General features: G+C 39.8%; 2 protein-coding genes across 2 annotated transcripts; both read left to right on the forward strand.

Moving 5' to 3' along the window:
* Positions 1-300: 300 nt before the first annotated feature.
* Positions 301-12,144, forward strand: LOC144665878 (small ribosomal subunit protein eS8-like). The gene is made up of 9 exons (XM_078527160.1): positions 301-372; positions 581-655; positions 6,254-6,318; positions 6,920-7,028; positions 8,196-8,319; positions 9,435-9,474; positions 10,378-10,432; positions 11,036-11,257; positions 11,336-12,144. Exons 1-8 carry the CDS (start codon positions 309-311, stop codon positions 11,167-11,169), a joined length of 666 nt encoding a protein of 221 aa, XP_078383286.1. The 5' UTR covers positions 301-308; the 3' UTR covers positions 11,170-11,257; positions 11,336-12,144.
* LOC144666591 (uncharacterized) lies at positions 2,864-4,158 on the forward strand. Its single transcript, XM_078527998.1, has one exon. It carries the CDS (start codon positions 2,864-2,866, stop codon positions 3,860-3,862), a length of 999 nt encoding a protein of 332 aa, XP_078384124.1. The 3' UTR covers positions 3,863-4,158.
* Positions 12,145-12,983: the final 839 nt, after the last annotated feature.

The following is a 12,983-nucleotide window of genomic DNA, read 5'->3' on the forward strand; positions in this document are numbered from 1 at the left end:
AAAAAAAAGAAACAAAACAAAACAGCAACACCCCATTTACTTGAGATACTTTGCTTAGTCCTCAAGAAAGCCAAGCATCTCAAGCAAAGAACGCAAAATCAATCATGCAACTGAACATCCTCGGAGACCCAGGGGCAGTTAGTGGGGGCGGGGGAAAGCCTATACGTTGTTTTATTTTTTTCGCCCGTATAGGCTTTCCCCCGCCCCCACCTCGCGGGGAGATAGAGACCCTGGGAACGAGGTTGTTGCTAGATTATCATGGTACACTATAATTGCCATACACGAGGTACCTACCAACAAAATCCAACATGGCGGCCAAGTGCGTGGAAATCGTTCGTCCTTCGATATCTGTTTTGCGGCTGTGTAGATCAAGTAAGTGAACTGATGACACAAAATCTGTGTAAAATTAATGTAGTACTTTCATTTTGCGAGGTACGAAAGTACAGCAGTCGCCAGTCATTGTCCGATTTAGCTGCGCGCTCGATCTTTCTAAGTCTAGATTCAAGCTCAAAAATGATTTAGCACAGTCACTATATTTCAGGCGATGAAAGATTCTTTTATCTCTTTATTCCCCTTTCAGGTGCTTTCAGCTGTCTGGAAAAGGTTGACAGTAATCTTCGGTTTAAAAAGAATTCCCAGTGCTTTCACACTAGTGGTAAGCAGCTAGCATACAGTCATGTGGTTTGGTGGGAGTGGATAGGTATAGAAGGGGGTCTTGTGCTGTTGTGTTTTTTGTACAGTTACGTAGAATTATTGGGTGCAAATAAAATATTATTGGTTTTTATGCCCGATAGTTCATGTCGTATGCCATGAAACAAATGGAGTAAGAAAGCACCTGAAATGTCAAGCATGTGTGGTTGCTTATGAAAGGTGGCCAGGGGGTCTAGATTTTGAGATATAGCCTGTAGTTATTCCAGAGCCTTAATCCATGCACAAATGTATCTGTAAACAGAAGATGCTTTACTTGAGAACAAATCCACTGATTAGAATAATATACCTGCCAACTTTTTCTAAGTCAACTATTTAGGCGTGAGATTTTTATCTGACTTGAGAATGCCAGAGTTTTCAAAGATGACACAACCATACATCTGAAGATTTCCTGAAGACGTCCGAAGTATTCAGAAGAAGTTCCGAACAATTCTGAAGCTCTCAAACACAAACTCATTCCCAATGCTTTCCTTGTCAAAAATCAGTGATTTCGGGAAAGTATATCATCATTTACTCATTTTTTTTATATTTTTTGATAGAGTGTCAGCTAAGGTTGTAATAGCTCAATAGCTTTTCAACCAGGTGTGAGAAATTGGTTTGTAAGCGTGAGTTGGCTTGAGATAGAGGTTTCAACTCCCAGGCATGAAATTCACGCCTAAGGCACGAGAGTTGGCAGGTATAGAATTTTTTCAGTCTGTCAAGTACAATTCCAAATTGTAATACTGGTAGTGTCAAGATAGAATTTTTATACACTGTTAAATATCCTATGTGAGAATTTTTTCTAATGTAAGAACAAACTTAATTATCGTAATAGGGCTTTAACCCTTTACCCCCTAAAGCAAATGGCCTTTCTTCGTAAATTAAAAAGTATTAACCAGATATCCATGTATGAGACACCATTTGAAAGGTGTTGTTTAGTAAATTGCACAAAACACTTATTAGCAAATAAAAAGAATGTTATGGCTTTGAAAGAAATGAGTTAAAACCTTGAAAAGAAAAATATTCAAAAAGTTGTTTATCTTTGTAAATTTTAGGTATACCCCTAAACTATATCTTATTTTGCAGCTTTTAATGTAGTGGTTAATTTCAGTTATGTTGCATACCACAAATGTATCAGGCAAAAAAGTTCTAAACGTTATAGGGGTGGTCAATCAAGTCACAAATAGGGGGGAGGTACAATTTTATGCTTTCAAACTGCAGTTCTTTTCAAGAAATTTTTGGTGCCAAAATTTCAAATCAATTGGACAAATATTGACCAAGTTATGACGTTATGTGCCAATTGGCACTCTTAGGGGTTTTAACCCTTTAAAAAGGGTTAAGGCATCTTGTTACCTAATTTGCACTGGCAGATCTGCAGACCTCTCAAGTCTCACGATTTTGCCGTGAGACTCACGACTTTTAGTTCAATCTCACGGTCTCACGACAAGACACAAAAATCTCACGATAAACAGAGTCACAAGCTATAAGGATACAATTTCTTGTATAATGTCATTTTTGGCTTACTAAGGCGATTGTCTTGCAACAATTCTGTGTAAATCCATAGCCAGCAAAGGTATTTCATTAGTTTGTTCGCTAGACACACAATCGAAACCCATAAATAGAAGACACAAGCCGTGAAAAGAACGTTAATTTTTGTGTTGCTAAAACAGGAAAAAAAACTCCTTCTCTTGATTAGCACCTGGTTTTAGTTATTTTTGTCCGTCAGTTGATTTATCTCCCGGTTTTTACTCGAATCTCCCGGTTTTTTGACCTCGATCTCCAGATTTCCGGTTCTTTGAGGTTGAGAGGTCTGGATCTGGGGAAACCAAGGCCTGTAGTGATGAGAAAAAAAATTTCAAGAGCAGGCTTCCCTCTTAGTCTGGATAATTGGGGGCCCCACTAACCTAAAGATCCGGATCCATCACTAGTGACATCAAATCAAGTGAAGTTGTCACTTACCAAAGGTTGAAAAACATATCGAAAAGATTACAGTGCTGCGCGTCGAACCGTGAACACCTAACAAAGTTTCGTACAAGTTTTTGACAGGTTTTTGACAAGTTTGATGACTTGTCCGGTCGCCGAGCCAATCAGAAGACGGGGTACGTAGGAAGGCGAAGTCGCTAACTCATGCAGTTTTGAAAGTGTTTTGCACCTTTCCCGCGAGTTCTATTCCGAGATGGCGACTTATCAGATCAAAGTAGAATACGGAGACGACAAGCGGTTTAGCACTTTTCTCCTGTACGATATTACCTTGGAAAAACTCTTATCTGAAGTCAAGCGGCACTGCTCGCCTTTAGCTCACCTGCCAACCTCAAATATTAGAATACGGTTCCGAGACGAAGATGGAGACTTTATCAATCTTTGCGGCTCCGATGGCTTCGCATTTCAGGAGATGCTGAGAAGCTCAAAAACTGTTAAGGATCAAGACTACAGGAAAATTTATCTCGTAGCAAATGAGGTTGATTCGCCAATGCCTAAAAAGTGTAGACGTACGGAGCGAGCCGAATCGGAACCCGATATGGATCAAAATAGCGGTGCGTCCTTGGAGCCTAAACAGTTGTTGTTTACCCCAGAGAGTGTGGCATCAAAATCTCTAAAGCAAAGCCCTTTGGACGCCCAACAACAAGAAATCGAGGATAATCTTCAAATGCTTAGAGTGCAAATAACAAGTGCAAAGGATGAACTAGCGAAACTGAATGAGAGACAAAAAGAATTCCGCTCTCTTGGAGAGATAAGAGGTCGAGTTTGCAACAATTGTCACCAAGGCGGGCACACTAAAACAACATGCTCTGGACTTCCATGCAACGATATCAATCGGTGCAAAATAAAGGACAAGCACCCAGAAGAAAAGCAAAAGGTCACCGCTCTTCAACGTGAAATCAAAACTCTTGAAACTAAGTTTATCGAGGAGGAATCCAATTTCAAGAAATTCACAGCCGCGCGTGAAAGACGTAAATTCTCATTCTTCGCGGTAATGAGACCGCGCTTGAAAGCCCAGAACATGTTCAAATACAGCACTGGTAACAGAAATATTGTGGATCGTGATCTTCTTATTCTACAGAGAGCACTCAAAAAGGTCCCTGACTGGGATGAAAGTGAGGATTGGCGTTTACTGAAAATAATCGAACAGTATGAGAAATCTAACGTGGACATTTATAAGCCAAACCTAGTGTAAACAAGGCGCCGGCAATGAACTGAAGTTGAATTGAATGAACTGAAGTTGTGTTTTATTTATTTTCGCACGCCCGAACGCTTTCGAATATAGTTTGAGCTGTTTGTAGTTCCTTTTAGAAAACGTTTATTGACATTATCCTCAGTATGTTGGAAAATATTTGGAAGAATTCAATACTCTGTCTATAAATATGTAAACAAATCGAACAGTATAAATATTCTTGAGTTCTTATGTAATTTCATTGACTAGATCAAGATAGTATCCGGTTCATATTTATTGAACATGTTCACTTGTTATTATACATGTATACTAGTAATGAAAAGGCTAGAAATAGCCGCAGTGTTTGAAGTGAGCGAATGAGTTTGCTGGGGAAATGTTTAGAACCGCATCAGCTATCGCCACTTCAGTCTCGTTCATTGCCAACATCTGGTGCCTTCGCAGAAATGCCTTTATCTGATGAAAGCACAGCTCACACGTATTGAATTGTGGAGAATAGGGAGGTTGGTAAATGAGTCGCACTCCACAATCAGTTAGCATATTTCTCAGGACAGGCTCGATGTGATGTCCATGGTGGAAACCGCAGTTATCCATAACTACGCAGTCACCGCGCTCCAAAACAGCGCTTCCATCTCCGCGTTCGAGTTGTAGTGCTTCGTCAAAAAACTGCAGAAGCTCCATTCCGTTTGAGGGACCATCTACGATGTTGTAATAGTCAACACCAAGGAAAGAATGGAGAAGATTGAGCGTGTAATTGGCATTTGATGCGTAGCGCTGCATCTCGAATGCAGCTTGGCCTAATGTAGCACTTCCATATATCCTGTTCCCAGTCGTTTTGATCACGCTTGATTCATCAAAAAAGTGCAGGTTTGTCGCGTTATGTTTGATATTTCGGTCAGATATTCATCAATGCGCTGTAAATTATGTGGCGTCGCAGATTCAACAGGAATAACACTGATCTTTTTCCTTGTCATAATCAATTTTTCGCGAACAACTTTGTTTATCTGCGAAACGCTTGGGATGTCCGCGGGATTGACAACGCCATCTAGCAAAAGCCGTTCTTGAAGTTCTCGGCCATAAATGCTTGGCTTCATCAGTTTCTGGACTTCTATATAATCTAAAGCATCTTGATCGATCTTTCGGCTTTCATTGTGACTTTTAGCTGGACGAAGGGATGTGTTTGCTTCATTGTAACGGCTCACTACTTTATTGACGTAACTCACACTCTTGCGAAGTTCTCGCGAGATTTGTCGCTGGCCCCATCCTTCGTCATAGAGATCTAATATTCTTTCCCTGTACATATTTGGTAAAACTCTACCATTATCGAATATTCCACCATACGCGTTCACTCGTAGCTGCACATCAGCTGTAATAAGAGGCGCAAAATTAAAAAGAAGCAGTAAACTCGCGCGCTGCAGAACATGATACGAAATACAGAAAAAATAAATTCCACGAACTGTGAAATACTTACCAACATTGTTTTGATAAGCATTCATGTCTTCAAGTTCAATAGAAATGCTCCTTCTTTTTCCGTCCGCGCCTGTCGAAACTTTACACTTCGATAGACTCAATGAAATCCCGCGCTTTTTCAAAACCCGTTCGCTGATTGGTCGACAGAGACGACTCATCAAACTTGTCAAAAACTTGTACGAAACTTTGTTAGGTGTTCACGGTTCGGCGCGCAGCACTGTAACACAGCAGCCCTGAAAGTGGATATGCCAACAAACTTGCTCAAAGTAAATTAGTGCAATTATACTCTCTTTACAAGTGAAATGAGACACTGTGAATCCTGGCCACTGAAAAAAAAATTCAGTGGCTCAGGTGGGACTCGAACCCATGACCTTCAGGTTGCATGACCACTGCTCTACCATCTGAGCTACAGAGCCACAGATGGGAACAGCGCGTGAGTGAATCCCATATGAACTTACATGTACATGTGGAGAGGAGTTTCCTGCAACGAACATGTGGAACATGTATTACTTGTGAAGAACAAATAAATGCGGATGAACAGTGTTTCGATTCTAGTTTAGAATCATCCTCAGTCATAACTTACAAATAAATGAAAAGGTCGTGGGTGCGAGTCCCACCTGAGCCACTGAATTTTTTTCAGTGGCCAGGATTTATAGTGTCTCATTTCATTTATTTGTTATGACTGAGAATGATTCTAAACTATACTCTCTTTAAAGTAGTAAAATTTTTAGTATGTAGTTCAGCCAGCAGTGCGTGCATGTTACCCGTTACGAGTCTGACAATTCTGACTTATTTTTTTTTTATTTGGTGGTTATGATCACTAGATGCCCCTGTTTCCTATTTAAATCAACTGACAACATAAACACACAGGCAAAAAACTAACGTTTCCCAGTCAAAAATTATAATATTTTACTGTTCTTTCTCCAGGACTAATGTCAAAAGCAAGAACAAGAAGAGAATGGAGAAAGGACAGACCCCCAGCTCTTACCAGGGTATAACTGTTATTATCAATTAATTTAAGTTACCGGTAATGTAGTGCTTCTTTAATAATAACGCAATTCAAATACCGGTACAAATACAAATAAAAAAAATATGTATTTGAAAAAGAGGACCATGAGGTTAGCCCTATTAAGATAAGCTCGCTTTAAATCTGTGTACGCTGATGCCATGTCCGAATAAATGGTTTGATAAAATTCATCTTTGATAATTCTTTAAAAAAAGGAGTACATCAAGGAGATAACTCTTGCTGACTTCGTCTGGATCTTAAACGGATGGTTAGGTCTAGTGCTTTCTTTAAATTAATCTCTAGAGTTGGTTTTTTGAAGGCGACAAAGGTTAAGGTTAAGAGCCCTCCAACATGGAAATTATATGATTGTATAAATCAAATTAATTTCATCTATAGTTAGAGTTGTGTTTCCGAAGATAAAATAAAGGATTTGTCTTTTCTTTGTAAACGTTTTAAGTTCAATATAATTATTACCATTAGTATTACCTAACATTAGAAAGAAGAAAAATTTATTAAAAAATTGTAATTTCTTCATGGATATATAATTAACATTTTTTATGCCTTGTTGTTGATTGTGTTATTTTTAGTTTGCACCTGATCAACCAGAAGAGATTGAACCAAGAAAAGCTTACGGAGGCCACAAAAAGATCAAAGCCATCAAAATCAATCAGGGACTATATGTGTGGAATTCTTTAGGTATTTTAATTTTTTCTTTAAATTAGACTTATAGAGCGGCTTTCAACGGAGTGTTGAAAATAATTCTGAATTGCATTGGTTTTGCTTCTTTGTTTTGTGATTGGTTAAAAAAGTTGTGCCACTTTCTCAACCAATCAGGAGTGAAAGTAAAAACTACTTGTGACTTGCTTATATAAATTTATACACTTTTTCCTGTGCTTTGCTTCAGCTACATGTATTTGCTTTAAGTTTTGATTGATTTACTGCTGTGTCCTTTGTGATTGGCCAAAGTGATTGGTTTTGGTTTTATGACATTCACCACAGGTGAAAACTGCTCTATACATTGTGGTGCTAATACTTTGTATTTTTATTAGAAATTATTCCTTTCAACTCGGGTTATTAAAAGTGCTACTCACAACAAAACAAAGCAAATAAATTGATGACAGTTACATGTATGTGCATTGAAATTGAAATTTCTACAGTATCGCTTAAAAGAGAGTTATATATAACAAGAGCTCTTGTTCAGCCGATCAAAATAATTATACTTAGGGGTGGCCATTCTGGGTTCAGACAAAATTTACCACCAGTGAATTTTTGTCTGCCGTGCAGAAATCGAAATTGAAATTATAATCTTAACTTTACTTGACTGGGAACCCTGTTTTAAAAAGCCACAGACAAAATGATTTTGATTTAAAACATTATACTTTGAATAAGACTTCATGAATAATAAGACTTTTGCTTTGACATATTTTTGTGAGGAAGAAAGAACCCACTTGACTGGTTGACACATCATGCAATGCATTATCTGTAGAACTACATGTAATCTTTGCTTGATGATGCTCACTTGCTTATTGTTGCTACATGTAAGGTTAACAATAGGCAATTAAAATCTATAGAGAAAAAAAGAGCCGTGTACTTGCAGTTTTTTAAGTGTCACTCAAGAGGAGAATTTCGTCTCATGAGAAGGTGGTAACTTAGTTTTTCATGGTACTGTATTTTGTTCTTTGTTTCCATATTTCATTGTAGTTCCAGGAAATATCAATACCCAGCCCAAGGAATGTTATTGAAAATTTTAAGAGGAAGGTGGGTGGGCGGGGGGGGGGGGGGGGGGGGGGGAGTCAAAAATGGAAAGGTTTTAAAGTAAGGTAAAAAGCTAAATAAGAATTTTGTTTCTCTTTTTTTCAACAGATGTGGAATTTGAATGCCCTATCTTAAAAGTGGTGTACAACAAAGCCAACAGAGACTTCAATGAAATGGGTGTCATGGTCAAAGGGACCATTGTTGAAGTGGATTCTAATCCTTTCAAGACCTGGTAAGCTGTGGACATTACACTCTTTTAAGAGTGTTATGGTGAAAGTTAAAACAACTTGCACTAAGTGTTAAAACATCTTGCTCTATACTCAGAACGTTTTATTTTGAAGAGAATTCCAGTCATTCCCTCCTAACTCTAGTTGGGGGAAATTAAAGCTAAGGAACCAGTCATTTTCACTGAATTTATTTTGTTATTTGCTGAATAATGTAGACTACTCTTACTAAGGAATTGCCATACATGTACATACCTCCATTTAGTATAATACTCAAACAGTGGCTAGCGCTTTTGGTGCGTGCTGATTGGCTACTCAAACTCCGAATGTCCTTTGCTATTCACCTCCGAGCAACTCACATGCAAAAACTGTACTCTTTAACAGTCAAGAATAAACTAGTTAAAGATTATCCTTTCGGGCTATTTTATCTCACTGTTTGAGTATATACTACAACAACTATTCACCTCAGTGTCGGTGGCTAGTAATGGATATTTACCTCACCGCTTTGCAGCTAGGTAAATATATCCACCATAAGCCACCTCCACTTCGGTGAACAGTTGTTATAATAAATTGTTACAGTAACAATGTAAGTAACCGATAAGGATGTGGTGACCATCTCAGTTTTTTAGTTTTTTTAGAAGTAAGCAAAATGGCTGAAGTACAGTAGTAGGCAGCAGAGGCTGAAAGCTTTCACAGCAAGGGCCAGAGGTCCATGCTTACAAGGGAGGGGTGGGGACATGCCCACTGCCCCATGCCAGCCCCCAGAATATTTTGAAAATATTGATGTCAAATAGTTGCATTAATTTTGGTAGCTGCAGTGGAATCATTAACATGATCTTGTTTGGATGCCATCTTTTTTGATTGACCACTTGTCGTTCAAGTGGCCCATTTTTCCATGTAACTCCAACACTCACCACAGCATGCAAGGTCTGTTTGTGTGCAGTTCAATCCAAAGTCAAAAATATTTAAAGGGAAGTTTCCTGAAGGTTGGGGGTTCCTTTAAAAATAAAAATTATGTGGGAAGGGTATGGATATTTTCTGGAACAACGCAATGCACCTATCACCATCATCTCAATTTTCTGCAACTTTTTGTGTTCACTCACTCAATATCTTCTCATTCCAGGTATAGCTCATACTACAGTAAGGAAGAAAAGTCAAAAGAGGTAGCTAAGGATACTTTAGCATGTACATAAAAAAATGTTCCATTATAGTGATTTTAGGGTTTGATGTTCTCAAACTAAAGGTAAAGGTGAAGTCTGTGCCCGAGCCTACTGGAAACCCTGTTTTGAAAAGCCATCAACGAAATGATTTCAATTTTATAATTAAAACATCATACTTTGAATAAGACTCATAAATAATAAGACGTTTGCTTTTGCATATTTGAGGAAGAAAGAACCCACTTTACTGGTCGACACATCAAGCAATGCATCATCTGTCTTCCACTAAATGTAATCTTTGCTTGGTGTTGCTCACTTGCTTATTGTTGCTACATGCAATAGAAAAAGGTAAATTCTGTGTCCGAGCCAAGTGGCCCATACAGCCGGAGCTTATCCCGGTTTCCGTAGCGTTAAGCGACTGAGAGTATTGCTACTCCCCCCTGGATGGGATGCTAGTCCATCGCAGGGTTACCCCCCCCCCCCCCCCCAGCAGTAAATTCGCCGGAACCCATTTATGCACCTGGGGGGAGAGAGGCACTGTGAGAGTAAAGTATCTTGCCCAAGAACACAACGCAGCGCCACGGCCAGGCCTCGAACCCGGGTTGTCGGCTCGGAGTCGAGCGTGCTAACCATCAGGCCACCGCGCCGTGCTCAAACTGTTGCCATACAATTTAAAAAAATTGAGAAAGAAGTATTCTCTTATTACTGTTAGTTACCGGTACCTTGCAACTAAATAGTCCGACCGAGTGCTATAAATACATGTATTCGTTGAATGTGACATTGGTAAGAAGAAACCGTAAGTGAACCTACAGCCGAAAATATAATATTGTCTCTAGTGGCCATGGTGAACAGGGCACTCATCCTGTTTTGCCATTATGGTGATTATCTTTTTGCCGTTTTCTCAACCAGGGAAACTCCTCGTTGGAGAACCTCCTACCCTACATGGATAGTGGAAAACTTTACGGTAAGCACCCTGTGGCCTGTTGGCAGCATTATAGTCTGAAACAGCTGTCAAAAATAACCTCAAATTCCTGATTCTTCCTTCATGAAGCTCTACATTTCGAATGTTAGCTCAGAGAATTTGGTAGTCTCTTTTGCAACTCTTACTTGGGTCAGCACGCAACGCTTGACGGGGAAGGGAGCGTTGCGTGACAAGCCCAAGCAATGGCTGCGAAAGAGTTCCCCGGGGTGGGGTACTCAGGTATGTTTTGGGTGGGTATGTCAATGTGTCTAAATTGGTTTTAGAGTTTAGAATAATTGGAATTTTTCTTGATTTTCATTTAAAAACGCCTTGTCTGTTCAAGATCTTTTGATGGGCCCTTTTAAATACTTAAATGACATTTTTCCTATGCCTCTGTATACTCCAACTTGTGAAATCCCCTCCGTTTTTTATAGCCTCAAATAGGAACCCCATTTTGGGCAGGACCTCCCCGTGTAGTCCACTATAGGGAATCCCCCGGGCGTCTTTGAAGTACATGTAAGTCCTTTAACCCAAGCAATAGGAAACTTAAAGGTAAAGGATTGAAAGCAGAGGTTTCTCACATCTCATGTTTTGTTTACGTTGCAGCTAAAATAACATCTCGCCCAGGGCAAGTTGGAGTTTGTAATGGCTACATCCTCGAGGGAGAAGAGCTGGAGAGTTTGTTCAGTACGCGTCAAGAATTAAGGTTACCTCAAGATAATAGTTCGGGGGAACAATGACAGACAATTCGCCATTACACAAACTGATTAATTTTTACTTCTGTAATCTCTGATACTTTTGCCGAAGACGTTTGGCACAAATGGTCAGGTTTCAGCCCGTTGGAGTATACAGAGGCATAGGAAAAATGTCATTTAAGTATTTAAAAGGGCCCTGACAAATGGTCAGGTTTCAGCCCGTTATTGGAGACAGAATAATTTGCAACTTCACAAACACTGTAAATAGTTACAATTAATACCATAGCAGCATAAAAACAGTGTGGGTTCTGTAGGCGTGGGTGTTGTTTACTGTCTTTGATTCTTTTGTTTTGCTTTATTGGTAATCCCAGCAGCAGGAATTACCGCTTATTTGCCAGAACGAGCTACGCAACTTCGCCCAATAAGTGTGGAAACGCCTACCTGCAGTCGCAGACATAGTTTTCGCCAGTTGCACCCCAGTGAAAATCGAAAATTCATAGCGTCGCAGACTGTGCCATAACCAGCGCGCGCGGTGAAAATCGCACTGTTCACAAAAGGTCGCGGAAAGTTCATTTAGCTTAACTCTTTGTAGCCTGTCCCAGGTAGTTGGGATCGGAGCAATGCGAGAAACGGCGAGAGAACAATTGGGGGAGGGGTGTGGGCCTTCCCAAGGCCCTGGCCATTTTTTCCATGCGCCGTTCTTCACACTTATGCCGTTTTTCGTGCTGCTCCCCATTTAACCAAACGCCTGGAACAGGCCTAAAAGATTTTCAGCGAAGCACGCACGGCGTCGTCTGAGCAGTGGTTTCAGAAGTAAGACTTATATTAAACCCCGCGCTTTACCGGTTACCCCCTGGGTGCCAAAGGATTTTATTGTGCGGTTTGCGTAAACTCCGCTAAGTTGGACTTTTCACAGCCCCTCCATTTTTGAACGCAAAATAACGCAAGAGAAACAGCGCCTCCACCTCCTCGCGCCTTTCCTTTGCGCTGGCGTCCAGTTCTCTCGCGATTCTTTTCCGCGTTCAACGATTGAAGAAAAATACGAGAAAATAGAGGGCTGTGAACACTTTACCGGACGAATGTGTTCACTTCAGTTCACGAATGCCATCTTGTCAATGTGTACTCTGCTTAATGTTAGCGATTTATCGTTAGTCATACAAAAATGTAATTTCTGACGTTTGAATGAATGAATTAGTCAGAAATTAATATTCTGACGGCACGTTTCAGAGGTTCGCGGGTTGTTATGGGATATTCATGGAATATATAAAGGTTTTGGCGGGAGATTTAGGTCATTCTAGGTCGGTCAGTCCTCGACGTCCTTGCTTTGTTTTTTGTTTTAAGTATTTTCGCTCAGCATTTGTTCATAATTGAAAAATGTGTTTAGTGTATCAGTTGCGCCCTTTCCTCAGGGTCTCGTGCTGCTGCATTAGGTGAGGAATACGTTTCCACATATTTTTGGCCACTTATAAAGGGTGGTTTTTAGTGGTTTTTTCGTATCTGGCGTAGCACATCTCTAATTTTTGATATTCTTGTAACTAAGAGTTGTTTTCTGCGTAGCTCAGCACTGTAATCAGAGTATGTCTTGCATCAAAAATTTACACACAAGGAAGTTAAAAAGAGCTATGAATTTGAGAATTACCTAACAACAGTTAAAAACCCAGCGCACAGAATAAGCCTGACAAAGCTTAGATTAGGATGTCATACATTACGAATACAGACTGGAAAATATGAAAATAAAGGAGCATCAATCCCAGTAGAGCAAAGAACATGCTTGGTATGTAAACAAAATTGCGTAGAAGACGAAAAGCATTTTTTGATGTGTTGCCAGGGATTTACAACCATAAGACATGAATTATGTT

Source organism: Oculina patagonica, chromosome 9 (assembly GCF_052425735.1).
Source record: "Oculina patagonica isolate OP01 chromosome 9, crgOcupat, whole genome shotgun sequence".
Lineage (NCBI taxonomy): Eukaryota > Metazoa > Cnidaria > Anthozoa > Scleractinia > Oculinidae > Oculina > Oculina patagonica.